Below are 16,737 nucleotides of genomic sequence, written 5' to 3'. Positions count from 1 at the left end.
AACACTCTAACAGCTTTCTTGCCCATAACAAATCAAATTATTGTAAAATATCTTGGAAACGGCCTCTTTTGGTCCAAATATTTGTGAATTGGAGTTATAGTTTGGTCTACTTCTTCATATGTACTCGCTTCATGTGTGTTTAACACAACACGAGCTAAATTAAGGGGAATATATGCCGTCTGTTTTTCTGTTGTAACCTTCAAACCAACCTCTAAAGCACAAACAGTCAGTTTGACGCTGGATAGGCACGGAAGTGATTCTAATCTTGGAAGCCCGATTACAAATGATTTTTTTTGTCCTACCAGGCAGCTAATATCAGCTGCTTTAAGCATGAGCCCCCCCCACCCGTGTGTACAATAGGACTACTTGGCTGGAAAGAAGGGAGAGAAGGTCGGACTGACGACCCAGAACCTACCCTCAGGAAAGAACCAGTCAGCATGCTGGATGATGGGCTCCACAATGGCCACCACGTGCAAAGAGGTAGCTGCAGCCATCTCAGCCAGACTCCTGGCCGTGCGTAAACAGATGAGCAAAAATTAGATGCTTCCCGACATAATGAGAGGCAGACCGAAATAAGCTCAAATAACAGTCTCTCATTTGGAGAATTTCACCATCTTCAAACGAGGATCCCTTATTTTAAATATGACTGACAAAAACACTGTAGATCCTTTCTTCTTCTCTATCTGTATTATCTCCCCCTCCCTCCCAATCCTCTCTCACCCTTCAGTCTTGGCCCAGAGCAGATTGGGTCCCAGGACGATGGCGATGTTGCTCGGAGTCATCTTGTTCACTTCGCTGTCCTGAGCCAGTTTGGCTAAAAACTTCACCAGATACCTGCATGAAAACATGGTGAGCAGAGGTGTTAGAAACAGTCTCCTTCAACAGAGGAAATTCAAACTGGTCTCTTTAAATACAAACCTCAAGTTGGTTTTGTTGTTCTTTGGTAGTTGATCACACACAACCCAGAGGGCCTGGAGCCGTTTGTCTGGGTCCGACACACTACAACGATGGAAAACAATAGATAATTGAAAGCAGAGCATGTTATTAGCCCGGTCTCCAGATGGCTAAGTGGCCTAAATATGTTATTCTGTCCTCTTCCACTGCTGTACAGTGATAGATCCATTTCTGGTACATTTCATTTCCAGTGAAAATATTAGGGGGCTTGCCTGGACGCCTGGATCCATTCATCGTAAAGCTGGTAGCTCATTAGAGGTTCAGGGAGTTCCCTGAGGTACGACTTCAGTGCTCCTGAAACCACACACGCAGATATTTCTTATTCTTAAGACAATTTTCCAGTTTTGTTATTTAATTTAAATGGTTCAGTTACAATTACGAATGTTGAAATTAGGGTTAGGTATTGTTCAAAAAAGTGTGATATCAGTCCCTGAAATACTTTCTTTTCTACCAGTTTAATAAAAATCCATTTAAGGAAAATGAGATTACACAATACAGTAAGTTTTCATGTGATTTAGAGGGGAAGTGTGTAATCCATATTGTTTTCTGAAACTACAATTTACAGATGTCCCCTAAACGTCTCACATGCTATTGGAAGATGTTAGCCAGCCAGCGGGGCACAGAGATGCCTCCGGTTACTGCATCCATGTTGGCATCCCACCCACGTAAATGCTACATACGGTAAATGCTGTGGCTCGCTGAGGCTGATGAGATGTACTCCTGCATAAACGTGGTAAAAGGTATGATCTATAAAGCTGATAGTAAGCTAGGTATCGAAATTTGGTACCAAAGCTATTTTTGATGGTAGATGCTGTCGAAGCAATCCAATTGGTGACATTAAAGTATCAAAGGGTACAGTTGTAATTATTGAGAAATGACTCACTTTTAAACAAATGTTAATTACAGATCTTTACTTGCTCTTGATTTTTGGTCCGAGTTTAATACCAAAAAAATAAAGAAAACATAAAATGTCTCTGGTTCGAGACGTACCGGCGACAGCGTGGGGGTCCGAGTAGAACTCCTCCAGTTGGGAAGTGGAGCAGTCGAGCGCCGCCTTGAGCTTCTTTAGTTTGGATGCCCCTGCTGCAATTCTGAACAGACCCTGACACACACACACACACACACACACACACACACACACACACACACACACACACACACACACACACACACACACACACACACACACACACACACACACACACACACACACACACAAATGAACCACGGTAACATCCCCAGCAAACAACAACAACAACACACTCGCCTCACACTCAATTACAGATCGACTCTGTATGAATGCACGACATAAACTCCCTCTGCCAGCTGCACATAATGAAACCTTAAAGCAGGCAAACAAACACACCCAGCAGTCACAGCACAGCGAGCTATTTACTTTGACACATAAACAAAGGCCGTCTTCACACCATAATGACACTAACTGGACTCGGCAGGCCATGAATAGGGCAACAAATACAGAGCTCTGCAGTTAACACTTGCACTCTTCTCTACCTCTTCTTTTGTTTCTTTTGCACGAGCATGAACACACAGAGGTGATTTATGGACAGGACACAAGAACAGTCTATTGTATTCTAAATTTGTTTCAGAGAAGAGACATCACAAACATATCATAAATCATCAATGTACCGTAACACAGGCGACGTGTTTTCTGGAACGGCATGTCCATGTACAGTTTGTTTATCTGCCCATCTCTTTGAATTTTAAGTCGTTCATAAGAGCAATCCATTTAAAGCTTCTTTTAATCACGTCAGTGAACAGTGGAGCTGCTAATTGCAACCACAGCTCCAAGTGATTTCTAATGAGATACGCTAGTACTTCTTCTACTTCAATGCTTTACGCAAGGCAAACACAAGCAAAGTCAGTAAAGCAAACAAGTGATGAACTGCTGACATAAATGTCAGCTTTAAAACACTCAATCTTATACACAGATTTTTTTTTAAGTCGTATATATATTGGGTTTTGGCTAAGGGGTGCAAAAACCTAGAAAAGCTGAAAATCAGATCTTGACATTAACCAAGTTATGCCTTTGACCACCTCATCCAATACTGACTTTGCTTTGAGCTCTGTTTTGGTCTCCATCACCTTCTGGTAGAAATATCTCATCCTTAAGTTTGCTAACTTTCGTACATTAGATTTTAGTGCTGGGCAGTTGGGGATTGTTTTCAGGTGCTGCATCGTGTTAATTTTGAAACTATTGGAGCTGCCTTTAACCGATCGCCATTGATCACCATATGACATCTGTTGTGCCCCGAAAATTACTAAGCTGTAAACAAAAGCGACCCTCCCCCAATGTGAGCAGAGTGCAACGGCATGTCGGTAAATGACCACTGCAGACTTTTATGTTTTAATTGTAGGCTTCGTTCTTGCTCCGGCATTAAATTCACAATATTTGTAGAGGCCATGCGGCTCCCAACCATCACGTGACAGTAACATGAAGCAACCAAGACACTGAACTTTTACCTCAGTGTCTTACTGCGCACTTCTTACCGAAGGAGACGGCGATCCAGACCATTTCAGTTTCACTCACAGGATTTCAACGCCTCCACCTTTCTATCTGTACGGTACAATCACCATGTAGGATTTCCCTCCCTGCCAGCCTCTCTGTGTCTGTCTGAACTCCCTCACCTCTTCCTTCATGCCAGTCTCCAGAAGCATCATGATGCAGGCCTCGATTGGCAGCGCGATCTCCCTTCCACTCCTTTTCAGGTGGTCATCCAGCCCCGTGCCAAACGCAGGCTTTTCCATCCACGAATCTGAAAGCAAAGAGAGCAATTAATGGCGAAGAAAGAGAGAGATACTAGAGTGTAGCAAGAAGAGACGGAAAACAAGTGTTGTAACGGAGCTGTTGCAGATTATTTGTCTGTTACAGTGATATGCAATAAGAAAAGAAAAAAAAAAAAAAAAAAAAAAGGACTCGGTGCGAGTGACGCCTGTTGCTGGTTTGGATGGCAGATTTCTGGGTCAACAGCTTTCCCTCGGGCCACTTTTTTTTTACCAGTCCTCCTCACAGGGTGCCGCCAAATAATAACCACATGCTCGCAGCCAGCAGGAGTGACTGTTCAGCCATCTCTCTGTATTTACGAGTACATTTGTTTGTGTGTGTGAGTTCATGTGCAAGTGAAGAGGGAGGCAGAGAAGTGTGTGTGTGTGTGTGTGTGTGTGTGTGTGTGTGTGTGTGTGTGTGTGTGTGTGTGTGTGTGTGTGTGTGTGTGTGTGTGTGTGTGTGTGTGTGTGTGTGTGCGCGCGCGCGTCTGTGTGTTTGGGGGGTGGGTGCAAAACCCAGGTGGCTGTGATATGTGTGGGTGTGTGTGGGTGTGTGTGTGGAGTTGGTGAGTCATCACCACATGCTGGGAGACCAGGCTTGTCTGGTTTACACCACATGTGTTTAGTGCAGAAAAAAAAAAAAAAAAAAAAGTTCCTTGAACCAGAGACAGCTAAAGAGAGCAGAGCAAGACGTGACATTATGTTTGTACAATGGGAAAATAGATTATTTTTGGAGAGTAAAGATGTGAAAATAAAGACTATTCTCTAATATGTGGGCCATATTTGTGGCCTTTAAGTATTACTTTATAAGTTAGAAAACCAGAGCAGAGGGATGTGACTGAATGGTACAGCAGTGGGTTTGGCCCGCTGGAGAAGTGAATGAAAACTGCTTCTCCTCCTTCCAACTACTTGTCAGGACTTCTATGAGCAAACGTCTCCAGAGTCTAAGGTGAAATGGTCTTTTAGAGGGACACCAAAAAAACACAGGGACCAAAGTAAACGAGGGGCTGCGTTCTCCAAGTAAAGTGATCTCTAAACTTTTTTTCCTCTGAGGGCTACTTTAAAAAAAAAAAAAGAAATTGTCAGAGAGCTACTCATGTTTAGTTACATTTATTAAGATAGCTGAGCTCTACCCAAACCAGCTGAATAAGCTTCTTTTATGTGAACAATGACAAATTGACACTCTTCACAAACATTTTTTTTATCACAGCAGCTTAAATTCAACAGCATGTGCATGCTTTTTTTCCTGTATGTATTTCTTTATGTTTTCAATTGGGGAACAAAGACATTCCCAAAATGTCTGCTGCAGTGTACGCAATGCTTGTGTGGGCAAACTGGTTTGAAAAGTATCAAATGAAGCGTTATAATATTAGATTTAACAAAGAAAATCCGGTGTTTAGCCTTCGATTGGGACCTCCCGCCCCTCCTGAAAGAAACACAGGTTACAGTCAAGGTCAAAACTTGTGTGAAATTGGGGGGCTTTTAATTTGAAAAGTCACGGCACTCAGCCGAACTGCAGTTTAACTTTAATCTCTCAGTCATTCAGTGACAGACACTCGCTCAACAGTGACGTAAAAAAATTATGAAATGGATCACCCAAGCAAGTCTATTTATGGGAAGCACTGCATATTGTTCGAACTTTCCGCGATCTAATCAGAACCGGGTCGCAGGCTACTGGTTGGAGACCCCTGACTCCAAGTAAAACGGTCACATATTATGGATCAGACAGTCCCTTCTTGTGTGTCTTCCTTTAACAACGCTGTACTGTTTTGTGTTAAACGCGTGTGTGTGTGTGTGTGTGTTTGCATGTATTATACCTTGCTGGGCCTGGATGGTCGGCAAGACGCTCTCCAGAACAGTGAGAGACTTTCTGTGGTAATCGGCCTGAGCTTCTAAGAGCTGCAGAAACGGAGAGAGACATGCAAGTGGAATGAGACAAGCAGTGAAGCACATGACGGCAAAGTAAATACAAAGGCTGGCCAAGTCTCTGTTCCCCAGTTACTCTGCAGCTGTGAACGTTCCCACAGAAACTCTGGCTAAAAAACATTTCTCTGGCTCGTCGACACACATCACTCACCGTTATGAAGTAGTGGGCATAGTCGCCTTCTTTAGAGAAAAAACTGTACATGTCTGCAGCAAGTTGATCCTGTTGAATGAAAAGAGGAAGTTAATCTTTATACTATTTACTATATGAAGAAACTTTGTGCTTTACCCAAGAACATTCAATAATAATAAGACAATAAAAAAGAGGAAGGGTAGATTTAGCCCCTGAGAAAATGTCTTCCTCTCGACAACACAATGTCATTCATCAAATTGAAGGACATTTCAGGTGGAGTTAATGGTCAGCTAAGCTTTACGTGATAAATCATCCTGCTGTTGGCAGGTCTGAGAGGGAGAACTGGTGAACGGGAAGCACAAAGCTCTGCACTTCCTGCATAGAAAAACACATCGTGCAGCCGCAACACACACTAAAGCTCAGCAGTGACTCAGTTCATTAGATGCAAACACACACGCACAAAGCTGACGGGGCTTTTTCAGTCATTTGTGTGCATCAGCAAACTGGCTCAGAGGGCCCAAGTCACCAAGACCGTCCAGTCGTAGCTGTGACGGTTCTCTTCCCAGTTTCATGTTCTGGCCGGGCCTGTTTCCAGTTTCTTTAACACAGATTACCAGGACCATAGATGACCTTCAGCCTGCCCAATCATTCAGGACACAGCCGAGGTCTTCTACCAGTCTGAGTCCAAGAACATTAAATACAATCTTCAACGATTAAAAATTTATCATGTGCATATAATGACATCCACCAACTTTTATCTCCACTGACGTCACGGCCTTGCAAAGGTTCCTCAAGGACATTGCCGCAATAAAATCCTGATAGTATATGACTGGTGATGTACCCCGCTATGAATTTGAAAAGGAAGACCAAAACGAAGCCGTGTATTCATGCCGGTTACCTTGCAAAGCTCCACTTTGTTCATGGCCTCATCCATCTCCTCCTTCAGCAGGTCAGCTTTGGCCGTCAGTGCTTGAGTGTTTGTTCCTGAGATTATTGACTTGGTTGCCTGCAACCATCTGAGTTTGGAAAGAGAAGGAAAAACATGGACATGGAGATCAATTAGTATATCAGAGACACACCATTTGAAATTCATAAGTGAACAGTGTAACAGTTGTTTTTTTTTTTAGTTTTTTTTATCTGTGTAAAGTATACTACTGTGTTAGCAGTTCCAGTGTTACAAGCAGTAAAACTTCAGGTTGAACATGTTCAGACAGAATGACAAACCTCGCTCTGGCAGAATCATAGTCCAGCACTAATTTGGCCAGCTGTTTCCTCTGCTTCAGGATGTTGGGGATGTCCACCTACAGGAGTAATCAAAAACACACCGTGCTGAGTCAGCCTGAGGAGGTACATCAATGAAACAGACCTGACAGGCGTTGCTGCTGCTCTTTGGGTTGGTGCCGTGAAAGTATTGAAGTCTGGTACCCAGTCCTGCAGCTGATGGTAAATCATGATGGTAAAACATCGAAATGAGCAGACTGCAAACAAATGTCATCTGGCATGTTTACTCAAAAGCTGTAGTTCATTTGAAACTATATATATATATATTAGCTTCTGCTCAGCTGCTGTTGTGTCCAGATGTCGTATGGTTTCTGACCTCTGCTAGCTGGCTGAGTGGATCCAGAACGTCCTTCTCGATCTGCAGCTCGTGTTGCATCAGTTCTGATGCCAGACGATTCTCCGCCTCTCCGCACACCTCCATCATCTTCCTGTTGACACACGTACATCAGCACGAAGGGAGAGAACCGGGTGTTAAAATCAAAACACAGTCATGCTCATGCCTCGTTATCATATCGGCACTATGAGGTGAGAAGTGTAATCACACATCTTCTTGCCAAGATATGATTTACATAAAAACACAGAAGGATGAAAAGCTCTGCTACCAACTCTAAATATGTCCACAATCAATAGCCGAGAGCAAAACCAGGTCAATGTGATGTCATCATTTCCAGCTGCCTGAAGCCGGGAGCTCAGTGTGGCCTAGCGACAGTTGATCTTCGGGGGTTTTGGGCCAAAGTTCTTCTAACAATAAAACATCTAAGCCTTGATATACAAAAAGTACTATAGTGTAGGCAATGTATGTGCAAGTAGACCAACTGCCGTTCTTTCCCTTCCCTTTTTTTCCCCCAGACACACACATGGCTGAAGTGTGGATCTGGACACATTCACTTTCTAGATCCTCAACTAGAACTGACTGGTCCTGTTTCTGTATTTGTCTCGGTCACAGTGACTGATCTGATCCTCATGTGACAACTGCAAGTTACAGACACACAAAAACCAAACTGAGCCGCTTTACTCGCCCTGAATGCACGGCCTCATATTTCACACTCTCCGGGGTGAATCTGCTCCATATAGCAACAGTTGACAGGGAGGGGCGATTGGGTGTCTGGTGTGTCAATCAATCACAAACTCACCCTATCAAGGAGTCTTCCCCCAGCTGGTTCCCGCCCTCCACCATCGCCTGGGACAGTGCTGTGAGAGGAAGCTTTTTCTGTGGTGGAGGAACAGATGCAGACAGTGATTAGATTTACTTCAACTCATGCAGGTGCACAGAAAGTACCCCGATTCTAAACAGAAACTACAGTGTTTCATGTAAAAGTCAATGGAAACTTCATGAAGGACTTTCCATTGAGCAGGTCACCAGTAAACTCAGTCAGAAAGAGGAAGAGAGCTTTCCAAGCACAGGAGGAAAACGCAGACAGTAAACGGGATTTAAGATACGAACTAGGGAAGTGAGACATCTATCAAGTGACAACACTTTCACAGTTTATACTGGTGCAAAAACACTGATGTACGCTCAACATCCTGTTTTTAATCCAGAGAATCCCAGACGGGTGAAAATGTCATGCGGAGTGAATCAAGATGACAGATACTGGAAATGAGGAAATGGAGCGAGTGGTGCTGAGGACCAGCGAGGTGGAATAAGTGTTTTTTTTTTACCTGACCATTTCCTGTATAGAGGCGTGGTACGGACTGTGGTGCATTTTTTGGGTGGTGTAGGGTAGAAAAAAAAACAAAAGAGAAATCATAGACTGTACGTTCTACCGTGGACACTTTTAATCCATTTATATTATAAGCAGTGAGAACTTGACCTTTGTGTGTGTGTGGTGACATCAAAAATCAAGTTTATTACACATCCTGGAACGATTGATTAATTTAGTTTGTTTTTACAGGGAAACTTAAGCTGCATCAAAGGTTTTATTCTGAAAAACCTGATATCTTACATGTCTCTTCTCTGCATCTGCGCCAATGTGTCCCTGTAGGCATGACACCATCCTTTTGTGTGTGTTGTGGGACACCACGCGCACCAGCTCCATGCGTCTTTCGATCTGTGCACAAAACATGACAAGCAAGAGAACATTTTCAGCAAATCTTTTCATGTTACATGCCAACTGAGAGCACAATGCAAGAGCTTCTCTACCGCAGTACACAGCCCGTGTTTAGTCTGTTTCAAGGTTTAGAATTCAATTTTAGAGATTGATTTCAATTTTTAAAAAAGCCCAACAGGAAAACACCATTAATTTGTCTCCATAAAGCAACACAACAGTGTGTCTGCACTGTCTATGGCTTACGTGGTCCGGTTCCGTGCAGACATTTGATTTGTAGCGGCCTTTTGGGACTCAGGGGTCAAAGGTCAAGCATGATTAATAAGCCTGGTCCCCACGGAATGAAGCTGGAATGTTATCTTTGAAACACATGACTCATCGGAAGTGTCTTCATGGCAACGCTGAGCTGCGACAGAGAGCGAGCGAGGGTGTTCAAAAAACAAAAAAGGGCCTTTTTGACTACACAGGCTTTCTCCTGTCTACTAGCCTGACTACACAGATCCACTCTGTGCTTTTAGGGCTGACGAGATAGAATACTGTCATTGATTGAAGTCGCAGCTATTCAGGCGTAAGGACAGAGGCCGACTGAAGCTCTGCAGGGCGACCATTCACTGTCCTCGTCACGCCAGGTGTCTGAAACAGTCAGTGTCAACATTAGGCTGACTGTCACGAAGCCGTGAATAGCAGAGATGGTCGTTACTGTCCAAGTCTGCCTAAAAGTCTGGCCGACCCCGTCTGACGCTGCGAGGAACTGCTTTAAGGTTGGCAGCACTTGGGAGAGAAAATCAAAAGCAGCTTGCGTGTAATTCCAGTTCCAAACAGACCAGGTGTGTCTTCTGTTTTAAGAAAAAGAAAAAGAAAACACACAACCGAAGGGAGAAAGCAGGCGTCTATAACGGCCCCAAAGTGACAAACATGCACTTATGAGTTGGGACAAACAATGTTCCAAATATAAGTGGGAAGACTGAGGTTAGGAGGGAAACTTATGCAGAAATGGAAGGAGACGAATGCTGAGGGAGGATCAACCGAACAGCAGACAATAGTGTTCCAAAAACAGAACGGAGTCAAAACTCAGGAATTCCACAGCAGATATCCGCCCCTCCCTCTGTTCTGGCATTCTTACGTCATTCCTGACCCATGGTGGCCCCCAGCATTCCCAAAACAGCTGGGTTAAATACAAACTTACCAAGCACACACACACACACACACATGCATCCACAGGTTGTCGGCTTGGTAACGCTGCTCAGACTCAGCCCAGAGAGTACCTGGCACAAAAAAACATTCAGGGGGATTCCCCTCCCTGTGCTCGAGGAGGGCCTGAGTTTTTGTGTGGGTGTATGGGAAACGTTAGCTGTATTCATCTCTTCCTTTCATTGTAACTAAATGGGGTTAGACACTCAAAGAATACAACACACTTAGGAGTGGGCGACCCGAGAACTAAAAAGAGCTGAAAGGCAGCAGGGTGTGTTTTTCCTCCTCCAGCTACGTGATGAGGTCAATACTTGGTCAATCCCATGACTCGTCACAGGCAGAGGATTCCCAAAAATAAGTGGGGCAGACAGGGAGAAAAAAGACAGGGTGGCTGTGTTTGTTTATTGGTTTCTAAGAGAAAGGATGTTAACATGTCTGGACGGACAAGTCCTAAAAAATAACATGACATGACGCATTACGGGTGGAATTAGTCAGCGAGCTACTGATGGCAAACAAGATATTCTTTGTTTGCATTAGGGATGTGATGTGTGACAGAAGTATTCAAACAGCTGGCTGCTACCTTATAAATGCTTTCTGTTATTACACTCAGCTAGAAGGGAGTGTGCAGGCAGACATCATGATGTTTCTGGAGAGTTTCTGTGGTACCTCCATGTGGAGGAGTTGCTACTGTAAGCAGAGGAGCAGCAAGGAATGGACAGCTGGCACAATAATGCTGGGCGGCTCTTTGCCACCTTGGAGGACCATATGGAAGAAGGGATTCCGATGAAGGGGCTAGGAATAAGCTAAATACAGGCCAAGGACTCAGATCTGAGGTAAAAAAAAAAAAAAAGGATCAAATGACAAGATTGTCAACAAAGACCCACTGGTCAACTGGACTCGTAGTTAGTTTGCACAGCAGCTGATACGGAAATGATGACCTGAGCATATCTGAAACTCAAAGATAATCTCAGATGGTACTTCCAATGGTCACTTTTTACACTCGCTTTCAATTCTTAAAGTGCAAGTATATTTATATACCACATCATCATCCAGAGACGTTCTTCAAAGTGCTTTACAGGCAAAAGATAAGAAAATGATTTCAAAGATAAAAGTATAAAATCAAATAAATAAAAATGTTCTGTTAAATTGTATTTGTATAAAAGTACAGATGTCTAAACCCAAATTTTCAGAATAGATAACGGCAGCATAAAAACAGAGTAATTAAAAGCAATGGATAAATTAACAATTTTTAAATTTAGTTTTAAAAATGGCCACATTTGGGGCATATCTAAGATCCAAAGGGAGCATAGTGGCTAAAAGCCGTTTCACCACGACCGTTCCCGAAAGCTCAACCTCAGTTTTCTAGTCTATCTAGAAGTAATTTATGATCCACTGTATCCAGTGCTGCACAATGCTGTTAAGACTCCCCAAATCATTATTCAGGCCAACGCCATTTGAAATCTTTGTGAAAGCAGTTTCAGTGTTGTGATATGAGCGGAAAACTGATTAAAAACCATCGAGAATGTGTCTTCTGGAAGAAATTATTGATTTGATTAAAACCTACTTTCTTAATAATCTCGCTTGTGAAGAGACCTGTATAGTTGATGAGTACTGAACTATCCAGCTTTCTCTTTTCCAGGAGAGGACTGACAACCACAGGTTTTAGTGAGGCTGGAAAGATGCCAGCAAAAATAAGCCATTTGCAATAAGCAACTAATCCACTGCCAAAGAGCTAAGAACACGGTTTAGAAAGCTTGTAGCAAGATGGTAGAAATATTCTTGACGAAACGACTTCACTGTAAAGAAATTTGTTATTAATTGCAGTCAAATTAGACATAAGAAATAAAAAAAATATTTTTCATTCAGGGTGTGGTCATAATGTCTCTGTCTTCTTCTTTTTTTTTTTTTTTGATGGAAAAAGTATGCAAACTCCTTATATTTTTTTAGCTGACAGGAAGTCAGAGGGTGACTGCAAAAGGGGATTTGTTAGCCTATCAACGATGGCAAATAAAGCTTGAGTGTTATTAATATCTCCATTAATGTCACTAGAGAAATGGGCCTAACTGCCAAAAACCAAGCATCTGTTGGCGTAGCAGATATAGTGGGCATTAAAACCATTCTTGGAAATGATGCGGTATCACCAAATATTGTAGAAAAATTAGTGGGAGACCGAGAAAAAGTATGCACAACACAAATTAAATCAAATGTCTTCAGAATTTATGTTTTGAGACAAGAAGTGAAGCGGCCATCTTAGGAACAAAGAGGTCGAGTGATTTGTATCTTCCAGTGACTCACTCCCTTTTCCTTCATCAGATAGCAATGTTCCCATGAAGTGAGACACACAGCCCAAGGAGACACAACAGCTGATTTCGAGACAGAGGCAGAACAGTTGTGTCTTTGAGGAACAGGCAAAGTCAATTGTCAAACAAAATATAGCATCCTCTCTTCAAAAGAAAGCCCCCCCCCGAGCAGTTAAGTCACCACTCTTCACCCGTCCTCTTGCATTCGCTGGCTTTAAATGAAACTTCAATGTTCTAGCTGTCAATCAAGTGTGGTTTTTGCCCATATAAGGCTCATTTCTTTTTCACACCTCTCATCCGAGACAGGAATGTATTATCAGCTCTGTCGCCGCTGTTTGTTTACGTACCATCCGGGGTGGTGTGAGGAATAACAAGAAAAGAGGGTGTTGGACATTGTGTCTGTTCTGGAGGAGTGATGCAAAGGTCGCTGAGTTTGTTTGAACATTTATAACGTCTCCCGTTCACACACAAAGACAATCTTCATCTCTGGAATGTCTTTGCTGAGCAGACAGTATTTTGTCCCGACCCCACCTGCTGTCTGCTTCAGACGGCCTCAGGGGCCGGAGATGGTTTCCACCGGGGGAAATCTCTGCACGGGCAGCTCTCACATGCACACATGGAGCTGTATGGATACATCCACAGACACACTGACCTACGTCAAGCTTGTCGAACCTGACGGGGCCAAATGTGTGCACAGTCTTCAGTCAGAGAAGAGGAGATTAGAAGTGATATCAACTATTCTTTAGTTTCCATCAGTGCTGCACAATTATGGCCAAAATGATCATTAGAATTAGAAATTGATCAATATCGAGATCACAATTATTTATCCTGATTATTCATGGCTTTCAGGGACAAATTAGTTCCATTGCCTTTTTATATTTATATAAACAGAGCACTTTCATGTTGTGCTACATTTCTGACATGTACAAATTCTGCTTTAAAATAACACTGGTCCATATTGACAGTAAACATCCGAGCAGCAAATTATGAATACAACTGCATCAAAATTGTTTTTTTGTTTTTTACTTAATAGAATGAAACAACCGTCTAGGCTGATAAGGGAAATTTAAAAAAAAAATAGATTTCCCCTCGGGGATTACTACCTAACCTAACGTTATTAAAATATCATGCGCTGGTAGCACAATTACACAAACATAAACAGGATTTACAAGAGAGATTAGCACCAATTATGACATATGAATGTTCTACAACACCTTGTTTATAAAACCACACAAGGCAGACATGAGATAAACAGAGGGTTTGTCTTCTATTTAATATTGATCATGAGACAAAATTGTTTTTGTGTCCATCTTTTTCTAGCAGTCACTATGATGAAGTGCTGTATTCAGGATACAATCATTTTTAAAGTCTTTCTGATTGCTTATTGTGGAAACAGTAACCCTCCTTCAACCATTTAACTGCACAGTCATGTAAATACAAACAGACTTCATTCAGAGGGGAGAAACTGCAGCCACGTCAAGAGCCGGACAGATTCTGATGAATGATTTACCTGCAGAAGGTCATCGCTCAGGACTTCTGTTTTCTCTGCTCTGTGGGTGAGAAAAGACAACAGAGAGTACACAGATTAGCGCTGACAGACAACGATAGCAGCTGAGCATTTCGACACACCGTGCAGTCACTGTACAAATATCTGCCAGACCATTAATAGTACTGTCGAAGAACTGGTTTCAGTGCTTAGCCTGACAATTAAAAGGGTGTCCTGGACATCCGTGGGAATGTTTCTGAAGTGGGCGGGTCTCTTTAGTTTGCAGGCAAGTCACAGGTTCGTATCCTGACATCACTGTTACATCTACATGAGGACCCCATATACCAGTTTTTGCATTACTTAAAACTGCACTGTGGAAATAGCTAAATTAGCTCAGAGCAGATTGAATCGCAGAGAAGATGTGTTTTTTCTGTTCGCTCAACTTCCCTCAGCTTTGATTTCCTTAAGCTGCAGCTTTTGTGCTCTCGGTGCACAGCCATACAGCCCTGCTCCGCCTGAGCCTATTAATGGGAAACTAATAGTTGGACTTGAAGAGGTCAGGCAGATTAGAGTCACTTAAAGGGAGAAGGCTGGGAAACACCGGCTCAGCTTGATCAACACCTTCACACGGGCTGGTGGCTTCCATCAGACGGTCGATGAGTGCAGTCAGGCTCAGTGCTGGGACTTTAACTACCGATGCCTGGTATGTGGTACTGTGTGAATTTCTTTCAGGTACTGGTGTTACAGTATATCATGAGGCAAATACAAGTGTACTACACCAACATTTGATGCATGCGAGCTGTATTTTAGGAAGTTCATTGGAGGATTTCTGAGGATGGCCCAATACATGACTGTGATTTAAGCAGATGAAGGCATGAAATCGAACTGCTGCAATAGGAATTACGCAATACTAAAGCTGCAATCATAAGTTAACTAATCAATTAGTTGAATGACAGTAACATAATCGGCAAACATTTTTACATTTCATTTATTTGAGCCTTTTTTTTAAAGAAAAAAAGAAAAAAATTCTCTGATTCCAGCTTCTTAAATGTGAATATTTTCTGGTTCCTTTTGTCCACCATGATAATAAACTGAATATATTTTTGGTTGTGGGCTGTTGGTCAAGACTAAACAAGACATTTTAGGCTGCACCTTATAGCTTTAGGAAACACTGGTCGACATGTTACACCATTTTAAAGACCAAACAGCTAGTCGATAAATCAAGAAAATATTCGATAGATTATTCCAAATATAGTCGTTAGTTGATGCCCTACATAATACTAGCTAAAAAAAATAGAGCTAATGAACACACCTCCAGTAATATTGTCTCTTTACTGCTGCAGAATTAAACTGCAGGTATTGTTGAGCCTAACTAATGTGCAAACTTTTCCAAGTGAGAGTTCAGTCCTCTAATTAAAGGGACCTGCAGACAGTTGCCTGCATTTTGGGTAATTGGAGCACCAAAACGAAGCCTGGGCCCTCCTCCAAAAACTGCTCTCTATGAACTGTAGTAACCTTCTCACAGCTGCTTCCAATTACAACAGAGGCAGGCAGAAACAGAGAGAGACTGACAGAGAGAAGGGATCGCAGTTTGGGGGTCAGAAGGAAAGAAATACAAATAGGGAGATTTTAGGGGTTTGGGGGTTGAAAGAAAGAAAAAAAAAACATGACTCTCAAAATGTTCCACATCAGAATAATCTAGAAGGTTTGAGATGAACGGAAAGATTTTCTCTGGAGGAGAGCCATAGCCGAGCTGGTGAGGTCACACATCTTACAACCCGCAGAAACCTACAGACAAGACTTCCAGATAGTTGTGGAAAACACAGGAACCACACAAACATTTAAATGGGACACACAAAGTATAGAAACCATGTTCTGGTGTCGTTTACATGGTGAGGAGCTCTCTGTGTGGTCCTGGTCATTATTTTTTTTTTTTTTTTTTTAAAAAAACGTTTATTCATCATGTAGACTTTTTCTATTATAAATATACCCCTGCAGATCAGACAGTTGTGCAATCTTGTCATTAAATATGTTTGTAATCACACAAATAGCTTGATTTTCTTTGTTTGCTAGTTGATTTAATGTCTGAAGGGATTATTTGGTATTATGTAGGACATATTTGTAGAATAATAAAGGTTAAATGCAAACAGAATGTAACCAGAAAATTTGGTAATTTGGAACAGTCCCTTTCAGGATTTCAGTTTTAGGTGATTTTTTTTTTTTTAGCAGAAAAATTACAGTAATAGGCAATTTTGTATAAATATGTGAATGTGAATAAATTACACTTGTTTTACCTATGACCTAATAAGGAGTCGTACCTAATCACTTCCGATAATAATAAGAATACTCTACATCACAGAAAGAGTTGGTTCACAACTTATTTTTATTTTCTGAACTTAAAAAAACATGAGCTCAAAGTTTTTTTTTAAGATTTAAAAGAAAGAGTGACACAGCTTTAGAGACAGTGTTTCTACTGTAAACACAAGTGCTTTAAAAGCTTTTCACTTTATGGTATGATAAGACCACATTTCCCATAAACCCTGTCACCTTCTGTTTTACTGTTTTTTTTATACTCAGTCAAACAGCATGTGGTTTGTTTTGATGGTGAGAGGTCATTTTTATTCATAAGGAAAATTGTTT

General features: G+C 42.0%; 1 protein-coding gene across 4 annotated transcripts in view; it reads right to left on the bottom strand.

The window, feature by feature from the left end:
• Nucleotides 1-16,737, bottom strand: part of arhgap17a (Rho GTPase activating protein 17a) — a 31,526-nt gene that overhangs the window by 8,220 nt on the left and 6,569 nt on the right. For 3 of the 4 annotated variants that reach the window (XM_069691323.1, XM_069691326.1, XM_069691325.1), the window contains exons 2-16: nt 14,122-14,161; nt 9,019-9,123; nt 8,735-8,767; nt 8,209-8,285; nt 7,392-7,503; nt 7,019-7,095; nt 6,693-6,810; nt 5,816-5,884; nt 5,556-5,637; nt 3,601-3,728; nt 1,945-2,056; nt 1,167-1,248; nt 919-999; nt 721-834; nt 416-507 (exon numbers count right to left, since the gene is read on the bottom strand). In XM_069691323.1, the coding sequence (XP_069547424.1) occupies nt 416-507; nt 721-834; nt 919-999; nt 1,167-1,248; nt 1,945-2,056; nt 3,601-3,728; nt 5,556-5,637; nt 5,816-5,884; nt 6,693-6,810; nt 7,019-7,095; nt 7,392-7,503; nt 8,209-8,285; nt 8,735-8,767; nt 9,019-9,123; nt 14,122-14,161 (1,322 nt within the window). The remainder of the gene's footprint in view (nt 1-415; nt 508-720; nt 835-918; nt 1,000-1,166; nt 1,249-1,944; nt 2,057-3,600; nt 3,729-5,555; nt 5,638-5,815; nt 5,885-6,692; nt 6,811-7,018; nt 7,096-7,391; nt 7,504-8,208; nt 8,286-8,734; nt 8,768-9,018; nt 9,124-14,121; nt 14,162-16,737) is intronic. The other variant, XM_069691324.1, reaches the window with a different exon arrangement.

The sequence above is a fragment of the Brachyistius frenatus genome, unplaced genomic scaffold (assembly GCF_029030835.1).
Source record: "Brachyistius frenatus isolate BFR_SWC_R1_liver_20210118 unplaced genomic scaffold, ASM2903083v1 Contig_11, whole genome shotgun sequence".
NCBI lineage: Eukaryota > Metazoa > Chordata > Actinopteri > Embiotocidae > Brachyistius > Brachyistius frenatus.
This window is presented reverse-complemented; position numbering and strand designations above follow the sequence as displayed.